Source organism: Heloderma suspectum, chromosome 3, assembly GCF_057233095.1.
Source record: "Heloderma suspectum isolate Gila_16-S chromosome 3, 16-S_ref, whole genome shotgun sequence".
NCBI classification, from domain to species: domain Eukaryota; kingdom Metazoa; phylum Chordata; class Lepidosauria; order Squamata; family Helodermatidae; genus Heloderma; species Heloderma suspectum.
In genome coordinates, this window is record NC_139460.1 from 266,832,844 (window position 1) to 266,847,979 (window position 15,136).

General features: G+C 40.1%; 1 protein-coding gene across 6 annotated transcripts in view; it reads left to right on the top strand.

Moving 5' to 3' along the window:
- Positions 1-15,136, top strand: part of VPS8 (VPS8 subunit of CORVET complex) — a 119,376-nt gene that overhangs the window by 77,324 nt on the left and 26,916 nt on the right. For all 6 annotated transcript variants that reach the window (XR_014789555.1, XR_014789554.1, XM_084846860.1 and 3 more), the window contains exons 36-41: positions 2,996-3,137; positions 4,217-4,306; positions 5,480-5,522; positions 5,664-5,767; positions 6,223-6,304; positions 6,901-6,983. Coding sequence is in view for 4 of the 6 variants with exons in the window: in XM_084846860.1 (XP_084702986.1) it covers positions 2,996-3,137; positions 4,217-4,306; positions 5,480-5,522; positions 5,664-5,767; positions 6,223-6,304; positions 6,901-6,983 (544 nt within the window). In the remaining 2 variants the exon portion in view is untranslated. The remainder of the gene's footprint in view (positions 1-2,995; positions 3,138-4,216; positions 4,307-5,479; positions 5,523-5,663; positions 5,768-6,222; positions 6,305-6,900; positions 6,984-15,136) is intronic.

Here is a 15,136-nt window from a genome sequence, read left to right on the forward strand (position 1 = left end):
CAGAGCTTATAATGGAATCGTTGGGCTGAAATGGTATATATTCTCTTTATTATTTTAAATATTGATGTTTGTTTTAAAATTATATCATTGTATTTTCATGCCACTTGGGGGGTGGGGAGGATTAAATCGTGAAAGGTGGCCTGGAAGTCCTTGTAATAAATAAATAGCCTGATCCTTATTTTAAAAACAGTTTCTTTTCACCTCATACTTAGCCAATGTTAAATGTGTTTTGTCCAGCTGGTAAAGTATAGGGCCTTAAAAAACAAAAATGTAAAACATACAGTTAATTATCCTGCTAAAGAGGGATTAGACCTGCATGTCTCCCTATTAGCTGAATGTGCAGCCTTACCTCCTCTGGTACCATGACATTAGTACTTAGGCTGCAATCTTAAGTATTTAGGCTGTCTACTCAGAAGTAAGCCCTATTCAGTTCAATGGGACTTACGCCTAGCTGTGTATAGGGTTGCAGTCATAGCTAAGTGTTTTGTGTTTTTTTAAATTTTCCATGGCCTGTCTTGCTGACTATTTTCAACGTCAAGATGAGTTGCATTGTTTGTGCCTTTAGTATGGCAGTTCTTATGTTCTTAGACAGAATGTAATTCTATTCAAGTGTGTCATGTCTTTAACAGCACTCATAGCAAAAGAAAAAAAGCAAAGAAAAAAGCTTGGATTCGAAGAAATTTGGCCTGTGTGATACTGTTTTAGAAATGCCTTGTCAAGATCTTAGTTCTTAAAGTAGCTTTATTGGGCATTCATATTATTCATATTGCTACCTGTAATATGTTAAATCCCTCACCTATAATTTAGAAAATCATTTTCTTTCATTAGTCTTTTTGATTTCTTCTTTTAAACTGTGGGAAATCACAGGGGGTAGGGAGGGATACAAGCACTAGGTGGTGGGTTTGTGGAGGGGAGCTGGTGGAGAGACCAGATCTGGCAAGGAATGAGAAGCATGTTGGGAGAAGGTAATGTAGAAATCAAATACATAAAGGCAAATGGTTCCTGGAAGATGGGTGAATATGTTTGGAAAGGGTAGTTGAAAACTGAAGAAGAAAAAGATTCTTGGCATTGCACACATGGGCCACAGCTATAAGTTGCAAGCTTGGCAATATTTTGCATCCCCTTCATTATGATTTTGCTGCATCTAAAGAAGATACACATTACGTCAGTGGTGCAGAACTGTTTTTGGTTCAGCCCCACCATCAGGCCCACCATGGGCCAGATGATGTCAGGGGGCATGGCCCTGCCCCCTGATGGCACATTGAAGGGTGTAGCCCTGCCCCCTAATGTCACACACACCCCACTTCGAGCTGGAAAGAGACACTGATTTTCATGCCTCCTTCCAGACTCAGATGCCAATCCCCAACCCTGCTGCTATCTCTGACCGGAGATAACAGTGGGGATGGGGGCAGGGGCAGCAGGAATCATCATATAGAATATGTTGGAAATGACCCCTGATTACTTGCCTCCCCTGAGACTGTAATGTAGCACTATCTACATTACACAACAATGGAACCAATTACCTAGGGAGGTAGTGGGCTGTCCCACATTGGAGGCATTCAAGATGAAGCTGGACAGCCATCTGTCAGGGATGCTTTGACTTGGATTCCTGCATTGAGCAGGGGGTTGGACTTGATGGTCTTATAGGCCCCTTCCAACCCTACTATTCTATTTTTCTATCTGTAGTGTCATTGTAGTTCCTGTCACAGAGATATTCCATGTCAGCAGTGTCATGTCCAAGAGGGGACTGATGCGGGAATGAAATCTGTGTGTACGCACCACTAGAATTACATGATAGCAGTGGAAGCCATCCCACAGAAGCGGTTTACAGTGGTCTCTGTGCTTTGCAAGAAATGTGTGTCCCAATTCTCAGTTTTGTGCACTGCTTAGTGATTACAGGAACACACTCTTCTGAGAAGGTTACATTTGAAATGGAGTTGAGGTTTGCTATGTGAACTGTAGCAATATGCGTTAGTGGTACAACTGCTCATTAGTCATGGGCAAAAGTGCTCCTGAATCTGTTTATTTTTCATGGCAGTTCTGTAGACCCACATTCCTCCCCCCCCAAAAAGCGCTTTCAGTCAACTGGCCCTGTATCTACTTTAGAATAAATCTCTGGCTAAATTAAATGTGCCAGACTAATCTCCTCTGTAATTCCATTCCCTCCAGTATAGTTACACCACAGCAAGGTATCTCGCCCACTGTGCTGTCACGAAATCCTCTGTAGCTAAGACAATAGGTTACTCTCTTTGGGATGGAACCTCTCTTTTAGTTAAAACTCCCTCTGGAGTGAGAGGCAAACATACACACTGTTATGAAGGCAAATATTTGGCTTGTGGGTGCACCTTCTGATAATTCTGTAGTTTATTTTAAAGAGTAGCGAATGGTATCCATTCAAACTGTCTTGACAAGCCTAGTCCTTCTATTTGCATCCCACAAATCATATGACATATATTCCTTCTGGGACTTTCCTTGTGATAACTTAATAAATTGCAGTCCTGCTTTATGTGACTTCCATGGTTTCCAAGTGATGACACCAAGTAAGTTTTCCATTTTTGCTGAAATCATTGACCATATTTCAACCTTTGAGTCCATGTATTGCTTCCATTTCCTCTTATCTGCCTACCTTTATTGCTCTTCTTCCTCGCTTATCCATTTGGAACGGCTATCCAAAATCCCTTGACTCCTCACACTTTACAGTAACTAATAGAAACCAGTCATACTATATTCCATGAATACTAATAATAAGACTTAGTCTGTGTGTATGATTTTGTTGCTTACTGTGTATAGCAGCCTTCCCCAAACTAGTGCCCTCCAAATGTTTTAGACTTCAACTCCCATCAGTCCCAGCCAGCAGGGCTAATGGTCAGGAATGGTGGAAGTTGTAGTCCAAAACATTTGGAGGGCACCATGCTGGGAAAGGCTGCTGTATATTCTTCTGTGTTAATCTAAAATGTGGCAGATCCCAAGAGTGTAATGGCATTTGTTGTTCCAGGGAAGGTATAAATCAAGACTTGCTTCAGCTCTCTCCCTCTGTTACTGAACAGTTCATTGACTTACTGTGTCAGTATGATCCTGACCAGGTTTTAGAGACTTTGCCATTCCTGGATTCCTACAGGCTGGACGAAACAATTCAGGTAAAACAGAAAACCTTGGAAATACGATGGAACTGGAAGAAAAAAATGGTTCTGTAAGGACCTTTTCCACTCAAGTCAGTCTGCCTCCTTCATGTAATTAATGGGCCATAGGGCTGTACTGGTCCCACTCCCAAAGTCACACAGCTTCCCCAGCCCTGCCGTCCCTGCATTGGCATGGATGTCTGAGCCAGGGAAGCCTAAATGTGTAGACCTTTATGAGAGCTAGAACCCTGCATGATCAGGGTTCTAGCTCTGTGAGGATGGCTATGTGCATTGGCTTCCCCAGACACCTCTGGAAGTCTGGGACTGGGGGCTGAATCTGTAGTTTCTTACATCTAGCTATATTCAAACCTGGACCAGTTCTTACAACTAAGCATGTATAAATGGGAAGTTTCCAAGTGGAGGACTAGTGAAAGCCAGTCTAACTTGAACATGCTTTGACCTCATTTGTGTTGTCCAGTATGCTGCATGGGCGCTAGTTGGCTGGCCCTACCTAAACAAAAGTTTTTCAATAGTTTCCAAATGGTTTTAACAAGAACCTCTTTCTTTGGGATGTGACCCTATTACTTTTCTGTTATATAGTTGGAGCCTTTTCCATTAGAATGTTATGGGAAACTCCTTTCCATATGTCATGATTCAGAAGACTACAATGCTTGCTGAATCTTCAGGATATTAAATTAGAATTATCTCTGTTCTCATGTGAGGAAAAGATGATGGAAACTCTTGGGGCCAAACTACATGTTACACAGAGTCCTGTGTAACTTCCCCTGTGCTTTTTTAAAAATAAAAAGCAGCCACTGAAGGCTGCAATCAGGAAAGGAGGGAGGGCAGGTGGGGACAGGGTGCTTTAGCCCTTTACATGCTGGCTATTTTCCTTCTCAAAATCAGCCCCTTCAGTCTGCTTCCTTCCCTCGTTCTGCAGTGGAAAATTATATGGGGACCACTGAATGATCACTTATGCCAGGATACCTGTAGGCTGGCAATGTGAAGGTCATAAGAATCTCTTCTGACATACTCAAGCATTCATTTCCTTCTAAAGGTAGAGCAAAGTAAAATAATGTTTGTGGCATTTTATTCAGGTCATGCAGAAATACCAACTCCATGAAGCTTCTTCCTATCTGCTTGAGAAGAAAGGAGATATTCATGGTGCCTTCTTAGTTATGCTTAAGGTATAGTAATCAAAGAACTTCACTTTGAAATGCAATGGTCACTTTGTACTAGGGAGACCTGTAGCTGAATGCTTCACATTGGGGATTATAAAAATTTTGGTCTGTGAAGATGAACAGATGAACCTGTCACATTTATTTCAGCTAATTCCATTTATGGAATATGATTTGCAGTATTTTTTCCAAATGGGTCACTTGAATATTTTAATCTATCATTTTTAAAATCACAGAATATATTATCTGTCTGATTATAACTTTTAAATTTGGAAACAGATGCCTTTGTTTTCTGCATGAACCTAGTTAGATTGATTTTTACATGTAGATTACTTGTTTATAAGATTGATTTTTACATGTAGATTACTTGTTTATACATGTAGAGATTTACTTACATTACTTAATGATGTGTCAAGGGGTTTGCCATTTCTGTGCAGAAGATAACATGTGGAGTTTAGGAATGGAATAGGATTATCATTCACTTTAAAGCTTTAAACAGTTTGGGGCCAAGTTAACTATAGGACAGCCTTCACCCATACCAGCCTGCCTGTGATTTAAGATCATTGGTTACGCCATACTCACTTTTCCACCACTGGGAGTAGTCAGGTTAGCCAGTATGAGGGAGAGAGACTTTTCTGCAGTGGTCCCACTTCTCTGGAATGTACTACCGGCTAAAGTGCATAAAGCCCCATCACTACAGGCTTTCAAGAAAGCCCTTAAGATGTATTTGTTTTCCTTGACTCTCTGTGTGTTTTTTTTAATGGAACTGCTGATAGTTTTGACTGCAGTTGTTTTTCAATTTGCTATTTTTTGGATGGGATATCTTTTTTAAAACTGTCACTGGTTCTGATTAATTCTGGTGTTTATTTTTGTGCTGTTTTTATCTTGTGAGCCACCTCAAGAGAGGCTTTTGTACCTGAAAAGGCTACCTAAAATATAATTAAATGTAATAAATAAGAGATAATGCTGATGGGACCAATTGAAGGCAGAGAAGTAGCTTCCTTATCCAATTCTGTTGCATTCTGCTTACTACCTACCCTCTACACAGAAATACCAAACTCCTGCAGAAATCAGGGAAACAATGAAAGCCTTAATGGAGGGGGGACAATCAGAATAAGTGGTGGTAAATCTTTTAGAAAAGGCCTTGTGAGCTCAACTGATATGAGGTGTATTTTTCCCCAGTGGCTACAAAGCAAGCTGTTGACACTTGCATGTGACGATGAAAGTAAGTTTTTAAAACTGTTTTGTTTTGTTTTCATGGGATATTGTTTTCAATAAAAATCAAATAACATTACATTGAGAATAATAATGATTTGATTAGCACTGCCAAATTACTATCTAATGACTGTTTATTCCTTAAATATAGATTCAATAGAATTTCCTTCGTTAAAGGATATTGAAGAGACCTTAGCAAAAACAATTGCACTTTGCCAGAGGAATTCACATAAGTTGAACCAACAGCAGCGAGAGGTAAGAGATGTACTGTGCTGTGAAGTCTAGGAAGCACAGCATGTGTTTTGTTTTCCTTTAAGCCCATTTCATGTAACGTTAGGGTAAAAGTGTGGCTGCTGCCAGAAACGTGCATCAGCTCCCCTCCCTACTGTAACATCCAGTAGAACGTATTTGTTGTTGTGATATTGTGGAGCTTCACGTTTCCCAGACCCCTGCCATTTGCAGCCAATGATGTGAAGCTGGGGCAAGGAAGCATAGAACATCACTCAAGGTAAGTTCTGCTAGTCAGTATAGAGGCAACCAAGCTAGTTGTGTGGTGATTGCTTTCAGTAGCAGCCATGTGTTTACCATGACATCTAGTTTGTCCCTTTGTTAGAAGCCTCTTAATACTCAGTGAGACTAGGGGCCAAACTATTGTGTGATTCAGGTATGCAAACTGGTATTCACAGGATTCTATTTTGTTTCTTTTCCAGGCACTGTGGTTTCCACTCTTGGATGCAATGATGTCCCCCCAAAGATTATCTAGTTCTACAGTGCTGTGCCAGTACTCGGAATGTAAGTACACTGGTCTCTTATGGCACCGAATATCCATTACAATATCACCTTAAAATGATGGGATTTTCCCGAGCCAAATAGTTGAGGTGGGTGAGAATGATTGTAGCTTTGTCACTGAGCCAATGCACAGCTGTAATATCAGTCATAGATTTGTGTATTAAGTGCTGTTACTGTACTCTGAAGCTGATGAAATAGCCTGTTTATCTCTGCCTGTTCTTCTTTCCCCTAGTAAAATCGTGGATTTGAGCCTAGAATGACTTGATGTGTGGGGCATGACACTGGAGACATTTTTCCACATTAAAGTTTTAGGAGCTCTATATTTTGCTTTCAAATGTAGTTACTGAATCGCCCTTCTGTATGTGCAGGTAATTTTAATAAATAGGGAATTCCTGGAAAAATATCTCTGAATTGGAGCATATGAGAAATACATCACAACTCAAATAATTACAGTAGAGAATTGTCTCAGTTCACCAGTCGCATGCACCCATTTCTGGTACATATTCTTCTCAAGTTGGATAAAATAGACTAGAATTCCAGTTGCCCCTACTGACTGTGACTTGTTATGTATCCTGTTGGTTATATATTTGTTCTTCCAGTTTTGAAGAACTTGACAATGCAAGTGCTGAACAATATGGCAGCATTCATTGCCCTGCCACTGATTTTGCAGAGAATTCTACAGGTGAGCTGTGGAGAAAGGATAATGTGATTCATCATACTTTATAACTAAATTATCTTTACGTGTATGGTTAAACCATGTATACTGTGGTGTTATTCATTTGCCTGATATGTAGTTTTAATATACATACATTTATCTTATTACAGTTGATTTTGTGGGGTTTGTGGAGGATCTGTTAAATAAATTAAGTGGAGTTAGTACAGTGGGATTTTATAGCCTTTCAAGAAAATAATTTAAAAGTAGTTAATGTTTTTGTGAACAAATAAGCATTTAATATGAGCAAGAATGTAAAGGTAAGCTGCAGATTGAGGCTCAGACTGCATGTTCCATGGAGTTCTGTGTGGCTTTCTTTTTTGTTTTGTCATTAAAAACAGACATGGTAGAACACATGCTCCTAGCATATCCAGTTAAAAAGATTACATAGCTGGTGATGCGAAAGACCTCTGTCTGAGATTCTAGAGAGCTGCTGCCCATCTTTTTGGGCCTATTCGCACATCACAACAGCCCACTGTGGCTTAATTTATCTGCCATGGGTTATTTCAGGGTTGTCTAACCCTCAAACAACCCCTGCAGCATGGGTTCACATGACACAGCAAGCTGGGCACCCATGTGTGCCATGCAAAAATGGTACCCATGGGCGCCTGGCACGATGCAACAGTCTGTGCGGGTAAATTATGCCATGGTGGCCTGTTGTGTTATGTAAACCAGGACAGTATCTAGATAGACAAATAGTCTGATCTTGGAGAAGATAGCTTCCTATATTCTTAAATTTGGCCTGAGCAAGTGTGTGTTGGGGCAGAGGAGGGGTAAGATACACTTTAACGTTCTCTCCTCTGGTTGTTTTTAAGCTCAAAACCACCCTTCCCAAAACCACCCTCCCCATTTGTTTTACCCATTTGGTGAAAACATATAGGGTACCTGTATCTTCTCAAAAATTTTCCCAGTGGGTAGGGAAAAGTCCATTTTGGAGGGGGGTTGTTTTGTGTACTATTTTGTATGATTTTGTTGTTTATGTTAAATAAACTTAAAACCAGCAGAACATATCTAAGTATGTTTTGCTTGCATTTTAGAAACAGTTTAAGAACCAATAGCTTTAAATGCTTTTTTACCTTTCACCATATTTAGTTTTGTCAAAGCTATTTGTGTTTGTTTGTCTGTCCTTTTTACTGAATCAATGTTCCCTGCTTGAGATACAATTTAAAAAGCAGTTCCTTGGCCAGATTATACGCCTGCTTTGTGGCCTCTACTAAAACAAAAGCCTACTGATGTGTATCAAATCATGGTTTTCTGGCTTTGCCACATAATTGCCCCAAGGAGGAGTACAGTTTCTCTGCTCAAGATTTATTATTTATTTATTAATATCACATTTCATGATATTACCAACCCAGGTATCATTTGTAAATATCTAGCATTCATTCTGTGCTTTGGAGAAATATTACTCTGGAATTCTAATTGACGCTAATTTCAGTTAAATTAGCTTTTATTCGCTACATGGTAATAATAATTACCTGTTGTTGTTTTACCGTAGTAGAAACCTTGTTTTTAAAGGGAATGTGTAAAAGGTGTTCGTCTGCTCTGTCATCCCTGGTTTCCCCCTTCATTGGCTTTTGGTTATAGTTTTGTTTTGAACCCCAAAACAATGTTTTGCTTCCCAGATGTGTCCTACTGTCAAATGTAATTTGTAGAGTAGATGACATACCTTCTGTAGCACAGGTTTAGAGGCAAAGTCTGAAGAATCTGATTTAACAAGCTTCTTGTTTGAGTAACAGTCTATATATGAGAGTAAACAAAACCAGGGACAATCAGAGAGAACGATCTCATTAGTTATGGGTGCAGAAGATGTAGTAATTCAGCTTATTTATTACGCACAAATTTCCTTTGTAGAGTAGGAATATTTCCTCTATCTTGGGAGTGGGGTGTGCGTGTGTAATGATAAACTGAGACAGCATGTGTCACACCTCAAATGTGTGGCACAATTGGTTGAGGCCTCACTTTCTGTTGATGCTGTCAGATGCTGATGGAAATAATGCATTCAGCAAATGTACAGCATACTATCTACGTGCTCTGAATATAATTCTGTGGGTAGGGAAATGATGTATAACAGGTGGATTATCCACTTGCATAAGGTAAACAGCTACGCCACTCCAACAAACTGAACTATTGAACTGCCTCTTGGGTTAGAAAGACATTTTATAACATTGTGTGTTTTTTTTAAAGATAAACCTTTTTTATCAGCTTCCTTCATCCTAAATGTGATTAACGGGTATCATCCAAATGCCATAGGAATATTAGTGTGCTATTTTCTGCAGAAACAGTTGGGCTATGATGTCACATTGCACTGACTCTTTACTTACATATTTAAAACTTTATTAAATGTGAATAATGTTGGATTTGAATTCTAAATCTGTCTCATCAGAGGATTTGGAAGCATTAACTTAAAAGGAAAATGAAATAAGTGTTTTGGGGCGATGCTAAGGGAATCTTTGGGGTATTAAGTTAAGTTTTATCCCATTAAGTGAGTGAATGCTATCTAAAGAGAGATGAAAAGTAAAGCATTAAATTGTTCACAAAGCCATAATCCCCCATGAATGTTCTAAAATCAGATAAATTCTGGCTCCTCACTATATGGGTGTTTCTGAATCCAGAAACTTTAAAGTTCTTTAATTACATATGGTTCTGGGAAACTAAAAGCTGTACCTGAGGACATTTAAGCATAAAACAGAGATTTAATGCAACAATGAGCATTCTAAATCTGCTGGAATTGAACTGGGAGCAAGTCTGAAGAATAAGAAGTATGAAAGTTGAAATTCAGGTTGTATTTATTTCACTTCTCTTAGAGGCAGGGCACCAAACTAGATGGTCCATTGGTGTAACCTGTTCCATGTTTTCTAACTTTTGAATTGCTTGGGATGTAAATGAAAGTTCAAGACTTTAAAGAGAATTAATGTCAAAATGATATAGCTTATCAATTTTATTTATTTATTACATTTATATCCCACCTTTCTTCCACTGTGGAACTTAAGGTGGCTACATGTGGTTCCCAAGTGGTCTCCCCTCCAAGCACTGACCAGACCCAGACCTGCTTAGCTCCAGCACAGTGGATGCCTCATGTGACTTCAGACTATACCCTGGAACCAAATTTCCTTTGTAGCATAATTGATTAGACTTTTAGTACAGAGCAATTGGCTTACTTGTTCACCTACCCCACTTTTGAATATAACTTGACTTGACCTGAAATCTCGCAATTAAAGACACATGAGATGGGCTGAGCTTACCCATCGAATCCAGCAACTTCTCTATGTACTGTATATGGGCTTTCAGATGAAGAATTCAAGTACGCTTCAGGTATCTGGCCCACCAGCAGCACTTGACAGAAGCCAGGTTACATTAGGTGACTCTGCTCTGAGCATCACTTCTTACTTCTTTATACATTTATACCGCACTTTTCTTTATAAAGCAAACTCAAAGCAGCTTACAAAAAATAATAAAATGTATTAAAAGGGTAAACCACTCCAAGTTAATAAAATCAATTTCCTGTGATAAAACAATTTTCCATAAAAACAGGGAGACAAAACTTTAGCCCACAATAAAATGAAAAAGGTCAGCAGATTGCCTGAAGCTTAAAAGAGGGAAACGAGGCAATTGAATCTTTTTTCCCCCTGCCATCCTTACTTAGGGCAATTTTCATTTCAGAGACCTCAGAGTCTGTCTGGACGTTGTATCTCCATTGGGGATGTATGGAGAATGATAGCCAGACATTGAGCATTTGTAAGGTATATAGCAAGTTCAGTTGTTTTCACTCCATGGTTTTGGCAGAAGACTTAACCAAAAAATCTTTGAGGTCCTTTAGCTATTGGCAGAAGAACTCAGTTCGTCTGCACTGAATCTTTTAGGTTGTATAGATTGTTTTGTTAGTGACTTGGATAGGTATTTTCTATCCTAGTAGCATTAGTAGTTATTATTACTCTGTAAGATGCAGGGCCCCTTCATGGATCACTGCCTTGTTGTGGCGAAGGGCTTGCGTAACTGAAGGCTGAGCGCCGAAGAATTGATGCTTTCAAACTGTGGTGCTGGAGAACACTCTTACGAGTCCCCTGGACTGCAAGGAGGTCAAATCAGTCCATCCTAAAGGAAATCAGCCTTGACTGCTCATTGGAAGGACAGATACTGAAGCTGAAGCTCAAATATTTTGGCCACCTAATGCGAAGAGAAAACTCCCTGGAAAAGACCCTGATGCTGGGAAAGATTGAAGGCAAAAGGAGAAGGGGATGGCAGAGGATGAGATGGCTAGATAGCATCACCGATGCAATGAGTATGAACCTGAGCACACTCCGGGAGAGAGCGGAGGACAGGAGGGCCTGGCGTGCTATGGTCCATGGGGTCACGAAGAGTCGGACACGACTTAACGACTGAACAACAACGAAGATGCAGGGAGTACTTTTTAGGAATAAAAATCTCACTCCAAAAGTCTGAACAAAAATTAGGGAAGATAAACACCACACTGGCTCTCACCAGAATAATTCTGCATACCATCCCAGAAATTCAACTACTCCAAGTTCTGCAGTTTCTGGGAATGATTGTGTCTCATGCAAACATTATCCCTTAGTTATAATTTCATGTCTGTTTCTTCAGCTGTTCCTTAGATATAACCAGATGCAGCACATGTCAGCTTGTTCTGTTCTGCCTCTTCTGTTATGGTGGTTTAGCATTGTTTAGGCACTGGTGAGGCCTGGGTTGCAGGATTCACCTATGGATTAGGGGCTTTCAGCAAGGTCAGGCTTCAGGAACAGGAGGAATAGAACAATACCATGGAAAGTTCCAAGTTGTGCTGGGGATGGAAGCCAGATAGGCTTGTCTGTATGTTACTCCAAGAAGGAGCAGAGCAAGACTGAGCCTTAAATAAGAGAGTAGCTATAGTTAGGCTGGTTAGCCCTGCCTCCATACTGACTGAGGTTTTATCTCTTAAAGGGGCCTGACCTGTTTTAACACTGAGAGTGGCTGTGCCATGCTAGTGCCCCCATAGCTTGAGTCCTCAGAGTCTAAGGATAGCAATACAACCTCCTCTGGATGCAGGGGACCCAGCTCCTGGGGTCTTTCTGGAAATCTGGGTCTTGGGGAAATAGAAGCCTTGTAATTCCATGGCTGAGTCCTATACTATTAACTCTTCTTCTGTGGACAAGGGGCCAGGATCCTCTGAGGATGAGGAATCTTGACAAGGGGTCAGGATCCTCTGAGGATGAGGAACACTAACTTACCCAGATTTCTTTGGAGGCTACCTAGTTAAGGGTAAGTAAAACACAAAAGTTGAACAGATAAAGACTGGATTAACCAAAATGAAGTTTGACCCTTGCATTTTCTGTCATTTAGTTAGTACAGATAGGCAAGGATAGATCCATTTGCCTCTATATAAAAAAACATATCTATGGTCAGATGAGAGACTGGAGCTGGGAGTGGAGTTCTGATCGCCACTTCTTATGAGGTCCACTTGCTGTTATTGTATCTAGCCGCTCTCTTTCTTGCTGCTAAAATAGCAACTCTGCCATGCTTTCCTTTTCTAAGTGAGCTACAATGTGAAAATAGTCTGATCATGTCAGTATGATATCAGGAGTTGGAATTTGTGTCACCAGCTTTAAAGAAGCCTTCAGCTGAATTGTCTGCCTTTAAGGATGCATCACCTATTCTCTTTAGCCTGTTGAAATGATCATGCCACAAATGCCTTACCAGTTTGGATTAGTAAGAAAGATGTCTGGAATGATCCATACATGCAAAACGTTGTGTCATAAATGCATCAAGCAGCTGCCTTCTCTTCTGCACCACCACCCCGTCTCCTTCAATTTTCTTTCAAACTAATGCCTGTCTTCCCTTGACGTACACACACTATTGACGAGAGTGCCTCAGAAAAGAGTAACGGGCTCTCTGACAGATAAAAATAGCTTGCTGTATGTCATGGATCACGTACATGCTGTGTTAAGGGCCCAGCCTTCCCAGTTGTTCTCCATAATTTATATGGTGTCTTAGCGTGATGTACTTTCTATGCTGCTGCTTTTAAATTATAAATGCTAAAATAAAATGTACTTACTGAAAACAGAATGTGACCCCCAAAGACTCCACCACCTTTGCGTGAATGTACTTTTGGCGTATGTCACTACTTACAGCCCGATGATAAGGTTCAGGTCAACCTAGTAAAAGAAAAAAATCAGAACTGTCCACTGATTTATGTGAATAGTTGTTGAATAGGAACTTAAGGGCGCAATCCTATGCATATTTAGACAGAGAAAAGGCCTACAACTCCAAGCATTCCCCAGCCACCAAGGCTGGCTGGGGAATGCTGGGAGTTGTAGGCCTTTTCTCTGTCTAAACATGCATAGGCTTGTGCCCTAAGGGATCTAACATAGAGGTTTTCCAAGTAAACAGATATGTTTAGCCACTTAGAATGGCCTTTAGCCATTCTGGAACTTTAGTCTCCTTTGTGGCTCATGGTCGTTCATGTTCCTTTGAGCTACCCCCTGTTTAGGGAGCCTGTTCAGACAGCAGCTTCCACTACGTATGATTTAGTACTGTGGTACTACAATGTAAGTGGGACAAGAAGGTATAGCAAGAGACAGCACACATTTTAGAGGGAGCACTTTGCACAAAAGTGAGTGTTTTGGACAATGCTGCCAGTGCTGATCCAGCTAGTCCCCAGACTGCTATTCTTGGACTATGAGCGCAGCTTATGTGTCCTGCATCGCCATGTCTAACCCTTGGAAAAACCCTGAGTATGCCATCTATTCCTTTTTAAAATTTTGTTCACTATCAACTACAGGTAGCAGTAGCACAGACTCCTTTAGCTCATGCATTAATTCTAAGGCATCACTGACATAGTCTAGTTTTCCAAATTAATCCATTCAATTATTCTGTTATTACTATACAAAGCTCATTTCCTTCCTAAAATGTGTGCTGTAGAGAGTATTTTCCCAGTCCCACAAAGATAATTGTCCTTTAATGGTCTGTTCAAATGGTCAATCGCCCTCACATTTTAAGAAAATACTGACTGGATTCACACAACACGACAACCCATACTCAAGGTTGACTATGGGTAGTCATTGAACTGTGAATGGTTGTAGAACTGTAGGTTGTTGTATTGCTTGAGCCCACCTTCACTAACAAACCATGGTTTGTTAATCACAAACAACCCACGAAGAGAACCCATGGTTTGTTGTTGGGTTGTGAACTGTGGGTTGTTCATGCTTAACAAATCACATTTGTTAGTGTGGCTGGGTTCACACAAAACAACTCACTGTACAATGACAACCTACACTCAACCCATACTAAAACCTTGAGTCTGGATTGTCATGTTGTGTGAACCCAGCCATTGTATTCTTAATTTGTGTATACCTGATTTGCATCCATTAGTTTTTATAATGCCCTTTCCTACCACATTTAAAGAGCTCATGTGTCAACCAAAAATTTAAAACTGGGAGCCCCCATCCACACCATGTGCTAATAAAATAACAATAAAGGTGTTACATTGCTTTTGAGCATTTAGAACATATTTCAATCACATCCCTGGGGTGGGGGGATGTTTCTACAACAGCTGCCAATTTTAAAAATGAAAGCAGAGAGCTCTAACATCTTAGACAGGATTACTATAAAATTGTAAATAATGCTGACCTTTTCTCATGAGGTAGCATGCTGCCCTGCTTTAATTAAATCTCACGCATGACTAAACCAGAACTTGTTTAGAAAAGAATTCTTATAGAATCAAGGATTGCACTAGGGAATTGCCTTTTTTTGCTGCAGCAGTTGCATGGAAGGATAGGAAATCCCTATAGCAAATTAAGACAGAATTCTTCTAGGGTCCTTTCGAAACAGCCCTATGCAGAATCCCTGTAAAACCCTGTTGAGGGATAATCTTAGAAGCAATGGGCTCATGAAACCTCGGCAAGTGGACAGAGGCCACAGAATCTGCACTGAGTGATTTGTGAACATCTCAACATTTGATTTTACTTCAGTGACATAGAAAAAATTCTATTTATAAACACTGGACTATATTTAGAAGATATAGATCCAACCATTTGTTTCTTGTATTCTACTAGTTTCATTAAATAAGAAGCTTTGCATTTGTGCTGTAGTCAAAAGAGTCAATATTTATCCAGCAAACACTTTCCGTTCTC